This window comes from Neovison vison, chromosome 7 (genome assembly GCF_020171115.1).
Source record: "Neovison vison isolate M4711 chromosome 7, ASM_NN_V1, whole genome shotgun sequence".
NCBI lineage: Eukaryota > Metazoa > Chordata > Mammalia > Carnivora > Mustelidae > Neogale > Neogale vison.
In genome coordinates, this window is record NC_058097.1 from 150329558 (window position 1) to 150347467 (window position 17910).

The following is a 17910-nucleotide window of genomic DNA, read 5'->3' on the forward strand; positions in this document are numbered from 1 at the left end:
TCCTAAAATCCAGGAGGATTAACTGAAATAATGTGCAGAGAAGATGGAAATATGTTTGACCAGTAGATGTGTGTTCAGAGGAAGAAAACAACCTGTACACAGGCATAGTATGCTGACTCTCCACAGGTGGGTCCACACCTGGTGCCACCAGGATTCTTCCAGAGAACTTCTTGAGGGCCATGACCTCCTCTATTCAATCCCTACTGGGTATCAAATTCAAACTGCCCAGGTCTTGTTCTGGGCACTGGAGACCTAAATGACTCAGATCTCATCCCCATCACCAAGGGTCTCACATCTGGTGGGGAAGACTCAGGAATAGCAGACTCCAGCTAAGGTATGTCTTCCAGGGACATGACCAAGGGGGAACAGGAGCCCAGAATGAGGGCTTCTGGTTGTTTCTCCCTGTCAAGTCTTAGGCTCACTCAAGCCTGATTAGCCGGGGCAGACAGAGAAGGCAGTACTCCTGCCTGCAGACCAGCCCCAGGGAAGAGCTGTGTCACCTCTGGTGAGGCCCAGAGCTCTGGGATGGCAAGTGTCACAGGTGAGGAAAATCCTCCTCCCCGACCCGGAAGACACTGACTTGCCCAAGGTCTCTCGGTAGAAGACAACTGGGAGCAGAGCCTGGGACAGACCAGGCCAGCCCCTCTCTGCAGAACCTGAGGGCAGTTTTCAGAAAAGAGGGAGTCCTGGGTTTTTATCCCACCTCTGCTGTGTGACCCTGCAAAGGACCCTGGCCCCTCTCTGGGCCTCAGCCCACGTGCACAGCAAGGGAAAGGCCATTTCAGTTTTGTCATTAGAGACCCAACTCAGGCAGGCAGCCCGAGTACCTGAGGACTGAAGACCTGGAAGGAATGCAGGCCTATAAGGCAGAGAGGATACTGAAGGCCTACAGAGGCTTTTAGCCCCAGGACTCTCCTCACCCTCTCTGCTACCAACTTCAAAGGCTAGGTGGAGGGGCAGCCTTCCCAGCTGTCTCTCCTCTGAGCTCCCCCTGCTCATTCCTTGCCAGCCCCTCCTCCTCCACACCCACCCCTTCCCTGGAATGCCTTGGCCTTTCACTGGCCCTTCCAGACTTGCTCCTCCAGGAAGCATTCCTTCCAAGCAAGCTGAGCTGTGCATGTGCTCCCTGAGGAGAAGCAACTGTGCCCCAGGGGTGTGCTGTCAGATTGGCTCATGAAGAAGGGAACACTTACAGGAAGCAGAGGGGCTGGAAGCAGAGCTGAGTCCATCATTTCATAACACCTTCTTCTAGATTACCTAAACAGCCTTCACAGCTGTCTTCAACGCCGTGAGGTCCCTGCCCCAAGTGGTGTAGACGGTAACAGCCTCCTAGGATTCAAATTCAGCTCACTCTTGTGGCCCTGCATGCCCCACACTTCAAGGGACACTGACCCTCCATAATCAGGCCTAGGTGACCAGAGCCCAGAATGGAAAAAAAGAGGACACAGGGAGGGCTTTAGGGTTAGACACAAGGCTAGAATCCCCCCGTAATGGTGGCAGCAGGGCACACACAGCTTGGGTGCAGATGGTGGGGTTGGATGCCCTGCATAACAGGGATCCCAGATTCTCAAAATGTTATTTTGTTTAAAAAAAAAAAAAAGTCATGATCTAGCTGCGCCAGCTGTGTGATCTCACAATACTTCATCTGAGTGTCAATTTTATCACCTGTGAAAGAAAGAAACTATCTCCCAAGGAGCTTGAGAGAAACAAATAAGACTGCCTGAAAAGTAGAGCACTGTGCCTGACACATAAGCAAGCAGTACTGGTGGCTATTGGAAGGACTGGCTTTTCCAGCCATGAATCCCAGGAGACTGGAGAATGGCTCAGCAGACACTAAGCAGCTGGTGACTCCTGGTGGCCAGTGGGAGCCAGGACAAGGGAGTGGGCCTCCGGGGCTGAGGCTGGAAAATATTGGACTCCTAGCATCTTCAGCTGTTAGACTTGCTGAGTTAGCCATTTAATAGACATTTCCCAAGGCTCTCTCTGGCCTGGCCTAATCCCAGGAATTACTCTGTTCCCATCCTGGCCTCTTCTAAGAGCTCCCTGACTGAAAATGGAGGGAAGGAGACACAAAGAGGAGCATAAGGAGAGAGGAGGCCCCTAGCCAGCCTGGTAAGTGAGGAAAGGCTCTCAGTGAGATTATCCCAAAGGACACATTTGAATTGGGGGCTGGGAGGGAAGAACATTCTGGGCAGAGAGAAAAATCAATGTGCAAAGCACATTCAGAGTAGCAAGGAAATGAAAATGCAGCTGAGGTCAGCGGGCTCACTCCTAAGGGGTTTGGATTTAATGCCAAGCAGCTTCTCTGCAGGCAGCCTGGGAGCTTGAAAGGGTTGTATCTGTGACCAGGATACCCTGGAAAGTCACTCTGGCCACGACAAGGGGCCTGGCTGGAGACACAGCAAGACTAGAGGGGGGCCTGCGTTGCAGCTAGGTTAAAGTTAGACACTCCAGCCCCTGGTGCCGGGGTATGTGGGGCAGGAGGGGAAGAGACTTCTGTCAGGGGAGATGATGTCTGGGAGGCAGGTAGGTATGTCACCTAGAGCCCAGGGGACAGCTGAGCCAAGAGCAGTGACCGGAGAGTCAGCAGAGTGTAGACTGGGTATTTAATCAACACGTTCTCTTTGGCCTGTGCCAAGAGCTTCACAGATGCTAACACCTGGAGTCCATACAGTACGTTCTGAGGTGAGTACTTTTTTTTTTTTTTTTTTTTTTGAGAGAGAGAGAAAGAGTGTGTGAATAGGAAGGGGGAAGGGGCAGAGAGGGAGGGAGAATGAATCAAGCTGACTGCTGAGCGCAGAGCCTGCTGCAGGGCTTCATCTCACAACCCCAAGATCACAATCCGAGTGGAAACCAAGAGGCAGACACTTGGACTGCGCCACCTAGGCACCCTCTGAGGCGAGTACTACTATTTTCCCCTTTCACAGAGAAGGAAACTAAGGCACAAAGGTGTTAAGGAACCGGCTTAAAATCGCCCAGCTACTGAACGGTGGGCTGTGACTCTGACACAGACAGCCTGGCTGTGGAGTTCAGGCACTCAGTGGCCTACTGCTCATCCTGGGAATGGCTTCCAAACCCTGGAAAGGGCAATGACCCCCGCGAGACTTTGGAAGGTCATAAAGTAGGACACTGAGAATTGCAGAGTAAAGCCTCTGAATCTCAGATGAGCAGCACTCCACAGTAAGGTCCGAGCACTCGGGGACAGAAGTCCCTTCTGTTGTCTTGTAACTGGCAGTGGCTGTCCTACTGATGGCTCCTCCAAGCCCGAGGCTGACAGGGGCACCCAGGCTCTGCCCTGCTGGGTCTGCCTTATACTCCAGAGGCTTGTGGTGCCCCCATAAGTGAAGTCCTAACTCAGGCCCAGCCCACAGCTATCCTCCCCAACACTCAGACCTGTACAGACTATTCCCCCCACTTTCTGGGCTCCACCTCTGGAGCGAGAATGTGCCCCCATCTAAAGACAGGCCTGGTGTACTAAGTACTTGACATCACTCTCTGATTTGTTAGGACCCTTTCCACCAGAGCCCCTCCGGGCTGCTTCTCGTGCTCCTTCCTTGGAACTCCCAACCACCCCCTCCACAGCCTCAGCCTGCCCCAGGTGCCTGAAGTAGGAGGGCCCAAGGTGTTGGCTTGGTCTCTGGACCAGCTTGGCCCAAGGGTGAAATTCCCATGGCTCCAAGAGCCACTGCCCTTTGCTGCCTGTGAGCCTTTCTTCATGCTGTCTCCTCAGACGTGAACAGCAGTGAGGCCAGACTGGCTCTGCCCCAGCTCTGTGCAGCAGGAGGAAGGGGGCCACGCCCGGGTGTCCTTGAGCCACCAGCCCAAAGGCTTCTGCTACCTGAATGCTGCAAAGAGGCAAGCAGACACCAGTTTAGATGCAATTTTTTTTTTCACTTATGTCAAAGAAAGTAAGAAATCAGAGATTCAAAACAAACAAAAAATACTATAATTCCCCCCACACACACACACACATACAAATTTTTTTTTAAACAGGCCAGGTCCTGCCAGGCCTTATTCCCCATTAAATGCCCCAAGGTCACCACCCCCCAACCCCCAGCCCCACTTGCTCTGGAGTCCTGTGAGCAGTGGGAAGCTGTCCTCTGGCTTTGGGCTTCAGACTTGAGCTTCAGCCCTGGCAAGAGGAGTCATGACACTAGCGCCAGAGCACGACCTTCCTGGCCTGGTCCACGCTCACCACATGGCTCCCCGAGGCACACCAGGCCACAGCGTTGATAGCAGTGCTGAGGAGAGGAAGGGACAGGCTTCAGGGAGGCATCAGAAGCCGGACCTGCAGCCTGGGTTCTGCCCCTCATTATGGGAACCAGGAATTTTGAGGCTCTCTCTGAGCCTGCTGCCTCACCTATAAAATGGGTTCACAGAGCTGTGCGCACAGGAAAGAACCTTGCAAACTAAGAAGGGCTCAGGGGTGGGGGAGGATGTGGGGACAAGGGCTGGGGACTCCAGGGTCCCAAGCATGTCATAACTCGGAACTTGGTGAGCAGCCCTGGGGCCGGGGATCAGGGGGGAGGGGTGGGCACTGGCCCTGTGGCTGAGGTGGGGGTGGGGGCCGTGCTCACCAGTGGGGTCCCCGCAGACTACCCTCCAGCTTGCCGGTGTCTACATCCCAGATGTAAAGGGCTCCATCCCAGGAACCTGCCAGCGCATAGCTTCTGTCCGGGCTGCAGTGGCCACAGCAGAGCAAGCAAGGGATGACCAGAGGTGAGGACACACACATGCAGACAGAGACGTGTCCACGCAGACAGGGACCTACGCGGTCAGGTGGGGCACACTTAGGGACAGGCCCACGCTCTCACAGACACACCTGAACACAGCTTTGGTCCAATCAGAACCGCACCTGAAGCCATCAGCCCTGAGGACACAGAGAATTGGGGTCAGAATGAACATGGCCGCCGGTCCCTGCCCTCAGGAGCTTCGAGAACTTCCTCCCTCCATCAAGAGCTTGGGACACCTCGACAGGCCCTGGTCCGGAAGGGCCTCCAGGATGGGTCCCCACTGACAGGTCCAGAAGGGCCCTTAACAAAGGATGAGAAACCCAGCTGCCCCAGCCAAAGCCACAGTGTCAGGGAGCCCGGGGCAGGTACCTGAACACCTGGCGGATATTGCTGACACGAAGGTCAATGACCTTGAGCGTGTCATCTCGGGAACAGCTGAGCAGATGCAGCTGGTCATAGCTGAGGTTCAGGGAGGTGACCCGGCCCTGCACAGGGATGACCTGGGTGCAGCAGGGGACCCTGAGGATTGGAAACAGGTAGGGATGAGGAAGAGCCCACCGAGGCCACTCCTGACAGGTTAACAAAGTCAAGGGGTGCCCCCGGGTCTAAGATCACTAGGACCAGGTCTGCAGCTGGCTAATCTCCCTTCTCCCACTGCAGCCAGCCCCTCCCAGAGGAACTTAGCCAGCCTCTGAGTGGAAGCTGGGGCCTCGAAACCCTTGGGTCACTAAAATAAGTGCTGGAGAGAAAACAATGAGAGCTGCCTTTCAGCGTGTGAGAGAGAGCAGAGGGTTTCCAACAGCAGTCACCGCACACCCAGAAGGAGGACCTAGAGACAGGCTTGGCGCTGGCTCCAACACTGGCTTTTACAAATCACCCAAACCCAGTGCTGGGCTCTAAAGTGAAAGGACAACTAGAACTTTGTTTCCTTTGATTAAAAGGTAGTAACTACATAGAAAAGGGGGATCCTCCATTTTGATTGGTGAAGCCCAGGCTGAGTCCAGCAGCTGCACCAAGAGTCACTAAAAAGGTGCTATAGGTCCCCAGAGGCAGCGGAGCCTTCAACGGGCCACACTTAGCACTTCCCTGAGGTGCCTCTGTGGCTGCATGGCCAGAGAAAGGAAAGAGAACACAGGAAGCCTGCCCCCATGCCTCAACCACGCACAGCCCATGTTTGTCACCTGCTGTCCCAGAACCGGATCTTCTGGTCATAGTGGCCACTAATGATGACATGGTCCCCACACACCACATCATTACAGTAGGAAAGGACATTGATGGTCCTGGAGCCTGGGGACCAAGGAGCAGAGCCCTAGCCTCAGAAAAAGGTTGTTGGAAGCCATCCCACAGGACATCCAGAGAAGCTGAGGTCCAAAAGCCCCAGAGGAGTACCTGTCCTCCCCAAACTAGAAGCCAGGTCCCGTTTCCCCGCCCAAAGCCTGAGGTCACCAAGAAACCAGGCAGAAAGCATTATTGGGGAGCAGAGGAGAGGCCATGGGAGGTTTCACCCCAAATGCCTGTGAAGTTTAGAGCCATTCCTAGAGCACAGGCTGAGGTATCCTTGACCCAGTTTGGGGGTGCCAGCAGGTAGGGAAGGGGAGGTAGGGGCTGGGCCTCACAGTAGGCACGACCGAGGTCCCACTCCTTCACCGTCCGGTCTCGGCTCCCAGTCACCGCCTGATGCCTCGTTAGCTTGAATTTGGCAGCCGTCACCTTGTCTGTGTGTCCAGACAGTGTCTCCTGCCCACCCCCATCCCACATATGGATCAAGGACATGGCCAAGACCCAAGGCACGACCTCTGACCCCCAGGGCTGCCTCCTCAGTCAGGCCTTACCTTGGACCGTATCTCCCCCACCTTCCAGATCTGGGCGGCCTGATTGTAAGTAGCTGCTAATACCTGTGAGCCCTGGAAAGATGGAAGGGGAAGGCGAAGGCCCTTAACCTGGACCTGGACAGAAGCAACATCCCTCAGGCCAGACAGCTGGGGCAGGGGCTGCCTTAGAGCTTCCTAGATCATCCAAGCAGGGAGAGCAGCCTCCAGGCCCAGGGAAGAGTTGTGTAGCAGCCAGACAGACTGGTTCTAGGACACCCACGGTGTTTCCTTATGTCCCAGAGCTCCCACCTGCCTAGTGTGGAGAGCGGGTTGGGGAGCCCACACAACAGGCACCCCATATCACTGAGGCTACGTCCCCTCACCGAAGGGTCGAAGTCCACACTGGTGATGCTGCCACCAGCTCCTTCAAGGGTTTGGTTGGCCTCCAGACGACCTGGGGGTACCAGGAAAAGGACAGGTGAAATGAAATCACTAACCACATGAAGACGAGGAACTGGGAAGATTAGTCTCTCCCAAGTTAGAGGAAAGAATTCTGGGGGCCTGGGCTGGAGACTGCACCTTCCCAAACTGCCATTGGGGGCTCTGGGGGCAGCTGATCACCTCACAGAGCTGCAGAGGACCAGAGAGAAGGGACTGTCCCTAGGTCACACAGCAAGCCAGCGCCAGACCTTTCTCTAGGAAGCCTCCAGGAAATGACTGTGACTCCCCACCACATCCGCCTCTACAAGCACAGGGTAGACCATTGACACTCATCTCCTGAGTTCTGAGAGCTTAAGTGATACCAAAAGAGAAAGTCACCTGCTGGACCCCAGGGACCTGCTTCTCAAGGGCCTATCCCTGCAGAATCTAATGAGAAGGGACCTCCATTTCCCCTAACAGGGACCATCTGAGCCGGGCCCTCCCCATCCCGCAGACCTGGATCCCAGCAGCTAGGAGGCTCAGCCCAGAACTCTTGCCAAGGGGTCATCTGGCCACTGCCCACAGAAATGTTACATGTGAGGAAACACAAACAGATCTAAAACTTTCGACCACCAAGCAGCAAGCTGAGAGTGGGCTCTGGAGAGAAAGCTCGAGGTTGGCCCATAGAGGAGAAACCCTCACCTCCCACAACATTCCAGAGCTGGATGAGGCGGTCAGCCCCTCCGGTGGCCAGGAGGCTGCTGCTGGGACCAAAACAAACAGCATTGACCTCGGAGAGGTGGGCATCCTATGGGGAAAAAAGAGGCTGGTGCCTCTGGTCCCCACCACACACACCTCTCTGCACACACTCACAGGCTCTCTCTCACACACACCCCTGCGGCTTCCCCATAGTTCCCTGCCTGGCCTCCTGACCTCCCCCTCCGGCCCATCCCCGGTTACTAAATGCTAAGAGGGTTCTGCCACTGGCTGGGAAAGGAAACGTGCGCTCTAGCTGAGGAGCCAGCCTTGTCTCCCTGGCCTCTGTGGAGCACCCCTGGGGCCTACACTCTCCACACAGGCGCCTCGGGCATGTGGTGCAGCCCCTCCCTTACCAGCACATCCTGCACTTGGGTAGGAGGCCGGGCAGCCACACACACAGGGATGCTCTGGTATCGCTGCTCAGGAGCTCCCCCAACCGAGTGGCCTCTCCTCTTCTTGAAACTGGGTGGAGGGCAGGTGTGAGGAAGGCATCCGGCAAGGCCTTCTGACATGGGAGTCTCACACTCCCGAGGCAGCAACAATGGAAAGCAGACAAGACAGGTGGCAGAACATGGCCTGGGGGGGCAGCAAGCTTGCTCCCAACCCAGCCTCTGACCCCAGGGGTCCTGGTGAAGACGGGAAGGGCACAGAGGCAAGGAGGAGTTGGTGGATGTGGGGCAACCCCTGGGCTGGGGTTTCAGTCCGAGCCTTGCTGCCATTTGGCTCTGGGACCCTGAGCAAGTCCTGACGCATCTCAGCCTATTTCCCAACTGAGTGGTAGTTCCTATCCAGGCTCAGGCTGGAGAGCCTGGTTCCCCGGGAGGACCACGGCTGAGGGACAAAGTGTGGAGGACAGCCAGGAAGGGCCTGGAAATGAGGGAAATGAGGTCTGGGAGAGGCAGCAGAGATTCACACAGACAGCTGGGCGAACACATGCACAGACAGATCGGGACACACACAGACCAAGCCTGGACTCCAAAAGCCTGCCACGGGCCTCCGAGGGGCCCACACCCTTCACACACCTGTGGGTGCACACATACACTTACTCCAGAAGCTCCTTCACCACATCCACACAGCGGGAGAGTGTCAGGGAGGTGGCAGAGGCAGATCTGGGGTGGAGTTAAGAGAGACTTGCTAAGGGACTGGCCAGGGAGTGTTCGGGCAACAGCCATTTCATCCCTACACCCTGCTGGGGATCCTGAGGCTCATAGGCCGTTTAGCCTGGGACAAGAACTCAGCTCCTCCATGAGCAGGAGAGTGGGATGACCCACCAGCAGTCCCAGGAAGGCAGAGGCAGGGACGAATTTGGCAATAAAGTCTCCTGAAGTTTCCACCATGATGGTAAGAACTGCCCCCTGACAAAAGTTCTAGGGAGGCTGAGCTGGTGCATATTGGGGAAAGGGTGAGGTGCCCTCGCGCTGGGATAGCATAAGGCTGGAGGATGGAGGGAGGTAAAACCTAGGCCCACTGAATGACCTCAAAAATGTCCAGAAGAAGATGTGTCCTGGGATGACTTGGCCCACCAGGGCTTCCAGGACTTTGGGGACCAGCATCCCATTCCCTCCCCAGAGTCCTTTCACTGCCCCCAGGCCCAGACACCAGTGACCTGCAAGGAAGGGCTGAAAGAGAAGGCTTCGAGTTGGTGAATGGAGCGAGGGTGTGGGGAGGGCAGCTTCAATGACAGACAAATGGAGACGAATGGGGTAGACTGAGGGGAGAGGCCCTCAGGGATGGAAACCCCAATCCCTGGGCTTCAGAAGCCCATGAGAGCTCACATCTATACATGCTCACATGTTCACTCACACTCTGATATGCTCCCCCAAGGTTGTACACACGTGTGCCCTCATGTCCCTGTGAGTTGCACACCTTTGCCAACACACATATACCTGTGACACCTGAGTCCTAGGCCTTGCCCACAGTTCCCTGCTGGTGACACCCATTCACCAGAGTGATGCCCCACCCCCAGAGCTCTGGTCCTGAGAAGGAGAAAAAGAGGCGTGGGGGGTCCCTAAGGTGGCAATGACCCCAAGCTCCAGGCACTGGAGATCAGACCGGTCCTTGGAGGCCTGAGCTGTACTACAGCTTCTCACCAAACTCCTCTCAACCCAAGAGCTCAGCCCAAGGCCCTGGAGGAAGACTCCAGAGTGGGGCCCAGCTCAGACCCCTGGGACAGTCCTCACCTGAAGGGTCTCTTCCACTTGTCACCAGCCTCACTCTTCAGGGTTAGGGGCTCAGCAGTCGGGGCCAGAGTCTCAGCCTCCTCTCTGATCCACTGGCTTACAGTGTTTGGGCTCCTGGGAGAGGGAATGAAACTCAGGAAAGTCAAGGGACCAGCACCCCCTGCTTCCAGCACACAACACGGTGAAGAGGGGTTGGTGTGGGCACACGTGCGATGGGCAGGCGTGCTGTTTCCTACGGCCAGAACACACGAGTCCGCACGTGTCCTGTGGACTCAGTCTACATGGAGGCCTCGTGAGGACCGGGTTGTGGGTGGGGCAGAATTGCAGGCAGAGCCCTGAGAAAAAGGGTCCCTTAGAGCAGCGGGGCCGAGGCTGGGCGAGCAGGACCCGGCGCATCCCCACTCTTACTCGCTGATGCTGACTGTCCGCTTGGCAGCCTTCTTCAGCTCCAAGGACACCTGCGCCTGCTTTGCCCTAGAGGAGAGAAGCATCCAGATAGCCCGACCCCGGCCCGACGCGACCCGGCAAGCAGAGGTGCCGCGCAGACCGTGTCCACCCCCGACAGCGGCGCGCCTCCGAGGGGCGGGGCCAAGCGCGCTCACTTCTCGTGGCGCTCAAGGCGCAGGTTGCGCTCCGCGGCGGCGCGCGCCTTGCGCTGCACTAGCCGCTCGAGCAGGTCCCGCGCCTCCTCCTCCAGCCTGCGCAGGGCCGCCTCCTGGAGCCTGGCGTGCGCGCGCAGCGCCTCGTAGGCTACCCGCTGCGCTGCGTTCAGCTCCCGCTGTGCGTCCACTTGCCGCGCGTGCCGCGCCCGCGCCTCCTGCAGCTCCGCCACGTGCGCCTCCAGAGCCGCCAGCCTGCAGGAGGGAGGACCCAGCGTCACCGCGTGGTGGCGCCCGTCTCAGAGATGGGACACACTGTCCCTCCCATGCGGCCAGGCAGGTGACTAAAACAAGCCTCCAACCAACTACGTGGGGAAAGTTCTCGGGCCGTGCTGCAGACACTCAGGAGCACTCCGTCCCCTCTTCCCCGGCAGAGACGGCCCCCAGCCACCCAGAGATGGGCGCGATCCCCCCTCGCGCTGGCCCGCGCCTACCTGCTTTGCCGCTCCTCCAGCGTCGACTCCAGGGCGCCCAGGGCAGCGCTCTTCTCCACCACCTGGTAGGACATCTAGGAGGGGTCGGGGGCGGAAGGGGGGCGGGAGGTGGACGGGACCGCCTCGATGGGGCTCCCACCGCGCCTTCCCGGCGGGACACCAGTGGAACAGTCTGCTACTCCAGCCACCCCCCGTCTTACGGAACCGGAAGCAGAGGCTCAGACAGCTTTAGGATCGTGCAGGGGAACGCACTGTTGTTTTTGTGCAACAGTGAAAGGGCCTTAGGCTCTGGAGTCCAACAGCTAGGTTTCAGTACTGGCAGTGCCACTTATTTTCTCTGTGACTCCAGGGTAGTCATTTAACCTCTCTGGACCTACTGTTTCCTCACCTGTAAAGTGGGAATGATAGTACTTTCCCTCCTCCGGGAATGTAGAACTATTAGGAGGAGTAATATTTCAGATAATAGCAAATGTTTACAGAGCACATGTGTGTCATGCCCCTGTTCTGAGTACTACACACATACTAACTCTTTCAATCACCATAACAACAGCAGGAGATAGGTACTGCCATTTTCTCCATTTTACAGACGAGGACACTGGCACAGAGAGGTTATGTGTCTTGACAAAGTTACACAGCCAAGTGGCAGGCCACCTAACGTGATGCTCCAAGTACAGGACAGGTCCACAGGAAAGGTTCAAGGGATATGGGCTCTGTTCCCCAAGCTCTAACCCTGGCCTACCGAAGCACAGATTCTAGAGAGCAACCAGGAGCCTTAAGCAGAGACACAGGGCAATAACAAGAATGGGCTGTGGGAGCATGGAGACCAGACTGAATACTGGAGCTGCCCCCAGCCCGAGAGTGGGGGTGAAGGTCAGCTCATCTATGCCCCTGCCTCATTCAGCTGTCCTTCAACCAACAGCTGGGAAAGCCACAGATAGGAAGGTCGAGTCCCACTTTTTAGAGCCGAGGGGTCAGTGGAAGAGACAAACTTCAGGCGAAGAAGTTCCTACCAGTGTGACAAGAGGAACATGAGGAAATAACCAAGGCTGGGACTCTGGTTGCTAACTTGTTCCTATGTTCTTCTCACGTGGGCCTGGTGAGGGACGGATTGAGGAGCAAGGCCAGGGCTGCTCGCCTACACTGACATACCTCCCTGTGTGAGTGCTCCCACACCTGCCTACCTTCCTAGCTGGCCCAATCCATAATGTTTGTAATTCCTTTCACCACGGAGCAATCTGACCTCCACTTCTGCTTCCTGGCCTGCCATTTCCTTTCATTGCTATTTTGTAACACAGTATTTGGGGGGAGGTTTTTCAAAATCCAAATAATAGAGATGGAAAACAGATGAGTGATTGGTTGCAGGGTTAGGGATGGTTGGGGGAGGGGAGTGAGCTGCGGCCAAAAAGGGTAGCAAGAGGGAGATCTTTGTAGTGATGAAATCGTGCTGTATATTGCTGGGCACACACATCTACACAGGGGACACCATGACAAAGAAATACACGTACATCTCATACCAATATCAGTTTCCTGATTGTGTGTACTATAGTTACATAAGAAGCAGCCAATCTTTGCAACTTCCTATGATCTATAACTATCCCCCCACCAAGTAAGTTAATGATAATGATATATGCTTGTTGCAATATCCGAAACAGTACTAAGAATTAAAGAAAAAGCCACTCCCCATTCCCTGCACATCCAATGGGAACTGACTGGGAGCCATTGGACCAGGGAGGAAGTGCTAAGGGGGTTCATTGAGGTGTCCCAGACAAAGGGGAGTATGAGTTCAGAGACAGGGAGAGTGGCAGGAGGCTGGAGAACTCCACTGGGAAGGCTAAAGGGCTCTGGAAGTTATATACGAAGCTGACAATGGGAGAGACAGTGAGGGGGGTTCCACTTCTTTACTTCATGGGCTTCTGTTCTCTTGAAATGTTCACAACCTTGTATATCCATATTGTCTTTTTTAAGTGTGATCTTTTTGTTAATAAAATATATCACTCTGGGGGTACCTGCCTGGCTCAGTTGGTAAAGCATGGGACGCTAAATCTCAGGTTTGTGAGTTCAAGCCCCACACTGGGCATGGAGGCTACTTAAAAAATATGTGTGTGTGCATGTGTGTGTGTGTGTATATACATACGTACATACATATACGTATCTCTCTCTTTCTCGCTGTGAGTGCTGTATGGAGAATGGGTGGGAGTGCCAAGGGAGGCATCATCCAGGAAGAGATGAGGGTAACTTGGGCCATGCCAACAGAGTTGATGGGTTTGGAGGCAGGATCCATGACTTCTAGCTCAGGATGAAGGGCCAGGAGGGACCAGAGATGCCCCCTCAGTTTCCAGCCAGTGACTACCAGTTGGGGTGGAGGGTCTACCTCGTCCTTTATTTAGTCTACAAATATTCACTAGCATGGACTGTGGAGACAAACCCCAGAGTTAAGCAGAAGCAAACCAAAGGCATCCCAGGCCTTGAGGATCACGCAGCCCAGAAAGTGCCTCAAATGTCAGGCTGCAACTACAGCAGGGGCTCTGAGGGAGAAGCTCTCACTGGGTTCGAGACCCAGTCCCACAGTTGTTGGGCAAGTAACGTGGCATGCTGTCAACAGACACGTGTTTATGGCCTATCAGTATCCTCCACTGGACTGGAAGCAACCTGGGGCCGGGTCTTGTTCTTATCCTGTGCCTTGGATATGACAACTGCCAATAAATCTTTGTTGAAAGAATGAATGGAGATCACTGAAGGCGGGTTCGTGTGGGAAGGAGTACAAATCCTGGCTCCACTTCTCTAAGCCTCCAATTCCTGCTCTAGCGTTGCGGAGGAGTAGCTGAAACAAGGCTTAGCCCAGCACCTACAGGCGTCCCCTCTCCATGTGCGGCTGGCCACGTACTGTGGGGGAGATGGTGAATCTTACTTTTTGCTGACCAAAGAGTGTGGTGCTCAGGAGAGAAGGCTGGGCCAGAAACAGGTCTTGGAGGCAGCAGTCTTTGAGGTGACAGGAGTCTGTGAAGCCACCCAAGCTCCAGGAAACACCCGCATTGAAAGGGAGGGAGAAAGGAGCCAGAGAAGGAAGTGCAGAAGAAACCGCTACAGAAAAGAGAAGAAAACCAGGACAATGTGGCAAAACCCAAGCCAAAACACCCCACAGGGTGGGGGCAGCAGTCTTGGGTGGAAGCAGCACCCCCTGCCGTGGTGGGGGGGGTCAGCCTGCTCATCTAATCTGCCCATGTGCACGGTGCATCAGCCGGAGCCAGGCCCTGGGTTTGGGGGAGCAGGATGCGAACAGAGCAGCCGGGACCATCTGGAAGGGGGAACAGACGTCGTCTGGCCTTGTGCACCTCCTACTCTTCTCTGAGCTCTCACCTCACATCCTCTAGCTGCTGCTGGAGACCAGCTCTGCCTGTGTTGCTGGAGAGCACTGTGGCACTGAGCTTGGGGAATGTCCCTCACTTGCTGGACCCCTTGGACCACATCCCCTTGCCCCCAGAGTCCTGGATTCTGGCCCCAGGCCATTCTCTCTCAGACCTCTGCCCGGCCTACCTCACCACAGACCCGCCGGAGCCCCTCCTCCTCCTCTTGCCACTTCACCCTCAGAGTGGTTGGTGATGGGATTTCATCTGAGTCAGGCCCCGAGTCCTCCTCCCTGCCAACCAATAAGAGAATGGTGTTCATTTCCCTCCGTTCACCCACAGGATGAACACGAAAAGCCTGAAACCAAAACCATGAACTTTCTCCTAAGGAAGGTGGAAGCCAGAAAGCCAGTAGAGGAAAGAGCAAGTCTCCCGAAACTGGAACTGCCCATGACTCCCCTGCTCTGGGATTTCCCCAGGCTTTGGGTTCCCTAGCTAGAACCCTCTTTCAGAAGCACCTCCCAGGGGCACTTGGGTGGCTCAGTCAGTTGAGCGTCTGCCTTCGGCTCAGGTCATAATCCCAGGGTCCTGGGACCCAGCCCCACATCACGCTGCCTGTTGCTGCTCCACGGAACCCAGCTTCTCCCTCTCCCTTTGCATGTCACTCCCCCTGCTTGTGTGTGTGCAAGTGAGTGAGCTCTCTCTGTCCAACTGATTAATCTTTATTTAAAAAAAAGAAAAGAAGAAGAAGCACCTCCCAGCTGTGAGGCCCAACCCACTCCTGGTTCTCATCTTCATTCCCCCTTTGGAGTATATAGCAAGACCTTTCCTTTAGGCATCAGGTAAGGATCAGGGAGACAAAAAAAAAAAAAAAAAAAAAAAGGAGAGGAGAGGAAAAGACAGGAGTGTGGGGTGGGAAGGGAAGAGATGAGACAAATACAGAGATGGACTGAGAAATGTGGTGGAGAAAGGACAGTCTAAGCAGCTGGTGTGGAGGAAGGTTCAAAAGCCCACCTCCTCCCTCCCCTGGGTAGCAGCTCCGGACCAGTAAGATGCCCCGGAGGAAATGAACCCAGCATAGTGGGGGCAGGGCCCAGGCATAGGCAGCCCATTGTACCCAGGCACACTCACACTCACCAGGGGCCCTGCAGGGTAGTGGGAGTGACATCATTTGGCTCTGGCTGCAGCTTCTCTGAGATCCAGGCCAGCAACTCAGCCTTCTCTAGGAGACGGTTATCTAGGGGTACGGGAGGGTGAGCCTGGGGCAGAGAAAAACAATTTCCAGCAGACTCCAGGCCTACCTCTCTGGCTGGGAGGGCTGTAGGAGCAGCCCAGGGATGCAGAATGGCATGGCTGCTGGCAGGCTGGACTCTGGCCTCTGTCTGAAGGTGTCTGGGGCTCTCCCAAGACCTGCAGCCCTGGCACAGCCTCCTCCCAGTTCCAGCCCACAGGTCCTCCCAGGGGAAGACTAAAGAAAGACAACCACTGCAGGGGAAGGAGATGGCTGGCCTCACCGACCCCTGTGGATCCTGAGGGAAGGAAGGGGCCAGAGACTGATTCAGCCTTGCCCCACAGCAAGTCTTTGCCCCAAAGAGTGATGAAATAAACCCAGCTCCACCTGCCTCTGACCTTTGGCAAATTACTTCCCCTCCAGGGGCTCTAACTTTCTACTCTGAAAAACAATCCTGTCTTCCCCAGGGTTGGGGTAAGGTTCCCCCAGGCCAGAAGAGAAAATCCTTGAGCAACTATCCAGCAGACCTCCTTGAATTTGGTAGTTTTTGCTACAGACCCTGGAATATCTCCGTCCACCCCCACCACACTCACTTCCTCTTTTCTCACCAGTTCCGTAGGTGGGGGCAGTGTGTGGTAAGCCCAGGCCTCGCTCCTCAGCTCCTTTCCTTCACTCAGTGTCCTGCCTGTCACCTCAGCTGGGGTCACTGGCCTAGTTCTCGCACAAAACCCCACACCAGCCCTCAGGGCACGGCACTGCCCCCTCCCCCAGCAAATCTAAAGAAGATGCCATTTTGCCCAATTTATGGGTGAAAAATCTGAAGCTTACAACCCACCCTAGACCACATAGAAAACTGGAGCTTCATTATGTTTGATCTCAGCCCTCTGGGTCTCTCCAGTCTCACGGACTGCAGCTCTTGGGGAACAGGGGTAACTTCTCCCTCAACTTGGATGGTTCCGTTGTCCATCAGAGCAGTGGATAAGTGAGGCTGCCTGGAGGCAGGAGGCTGGCCTCACATCCCTGAGGGGGAGGACCAGCAGCCTAGAGGGTTGCAGGGAAATGGCCCAGGACAAGAGCTGCAAATTCAGTTTAGGGGATAAGGGGGGAGATAGTTAAGCAGCAGCCAAAATTAGGACCAGTGTTGGAGCTGGTGGGATAGTGGCTGTAATCCCCCCAACCATGACCCTGGACATACAACCTCGAATGACCAGGGGCACTTACACAGATGCACCTGTTCACCCTGGCTTGAACTGCCGTACCCACTCCTGACCAGCCCCCCCACCCCACAGAAACACCTAAGTATGACTTCTTGGTCTCAGCCAGCAGCCTGGAGCCCCCTGTTTCTCCCTCAGGCTGGGGTTGCCCAAGCACAAAGATGCTCCAAAATCCTGAGCCAGGATCACTTAGCAGTGGCGAAGCCTGAGACTCTGAGCTTTCTCCACAGAGATTCAGAGTTTAGAAGTAGCTACTCTCGGAGTTCTTTCACTGGGTGACAGGGACCAAGTGGATCGACTAAGTTGTACCTTGGGAACTGCCCCGGGAGCGGGGAGCATAAGAGACCCTTAAAAAAACAACACTAGCTACCAAACCCGTACCCGGGAAACCCAGTCCAGGAGAGGCGGGCCCTGAGGGGTTAGGAGGGCAGGAGCACTGAGGGGAGCTGGGTCCTGGAAGGGGCTCTAAGCAGTCCGGACTGGAAAGGGCAGCAACGGAGGCTAGTCAGAGGTGGGGCGTTTAACAGACAGAGCGACCTCCAGGCCCACGGATCCGAAGGCGAGAAGGCTGTTCTGCACGCGGCTCTCAGCCCGAGGAGCCGGACAATCCCCTGTCCCCGCGCCCGGATCCCCGTTCCCTCCACTGCCGTCTTGCACGGCCCCCGCGGCGCACTCACAGGCCGGCACCAGCTCCAGGAAGAGGGCCTTCTGCGCGCGGTCCCGCTGCCGAAGTTGCCGCACTATGTGGCGTTTCCAGCGGGCGGTCGGCACGCCGAGGGGCCCAGACCCCGCCATCGCCGCTGTCCCGCCCGCACAGCGCGCCTCTCCCAAGGAAGGAGGCGCGACTGGGGCGGGGCCTCTGGGGGACTCCGTGATGTCGGCGGGCGGCCGCGGCAGGGACTCCCCAGATCGCGCTAAGAGCGTCAGCCGGGGGTGGAGGTGGGTGCGGGGATGGGGGTTGCGGTGGGGGTAGGGGTGGGGGTGTGGAGAAAGCCGCGCAGATGTGCTGGGAAGCCGCCCCAGGGCCGCACCAGAAGTTCTCACCTACGTCCGCCGCCGTGACCCGGGGCGGAGGTCGCGGCCTCCGGGGCGGCTTCCCCCACGCCCGTGCGCGCGCTCTCGGCC

General features: G+C 56.2%; 1 protein-coding gene and 1 long non-coding RNA gene across 4 annotated transcripts; one reads left to right on the top strand and one right to left on the bottom strand.

Moving 5' to 3' along the window:
- Positions 1–533: 533 nt before the first annotated feature.
- Positions 534–13033, top strand: LOC122912611. Of its 2 annotated transcripts, XR_006385662.1 has the most exons (4): positions 534–2112; positions 2640–2685; positions 10937–11061; positions 11916–13033. It is a non-coding gene; the product is annotated as an uncharacterized LOC122912611 (long non-coding RNA). The 2 variants fall into 2 exon arrangements; XR_006385661.1 differs by having other exon boundaries at positions 534–2685.
- ATG16L2 (autophagy related 16 like 2) lies at positions 3921–17590 on the bottom strand. Of its 2 annotated transcripts, XM_044258595.1 has the most exons (18): positions 17463–17590; positions 15478–15577; positions 14531–14633; positions 10997–11070; positions 10506–10757; positions 10312–10377; positions 9904–10017; positions 8770–8832; positions 8077–8185; positions 7667–7772; positions 6928–6998; positions 6566–6637; positions 6350–6470; positions 5915–6020; positions 5103–5252; positions 4823–4870; positions 4578–4679; positions 3921–4241 (listed from the first exon to the last, which is right to left on the bottom strand). In XM_044258595.1, the coding sequence occupies exons 1-18, from the start codon at positions 17578–17580 to the stop codon at positions 4154–4156; spliced, it is 1863 nt and encodes a 620-aa protein (XP_044114530.1). In that variant the 5' UTR covers positions 17581–17590; the 3' UTR covers positions 3921–4153. The 2 variants fall into 2 exon arrangements, with proteins under 2 accessions (XP_044114530.1, XP_044114531.1); XM_044258596.1 differs by lacking the exon at positions 8770–8832.
- Between the last annotated feature and the right edge of the window lie 320 nt (positions 17591–17910).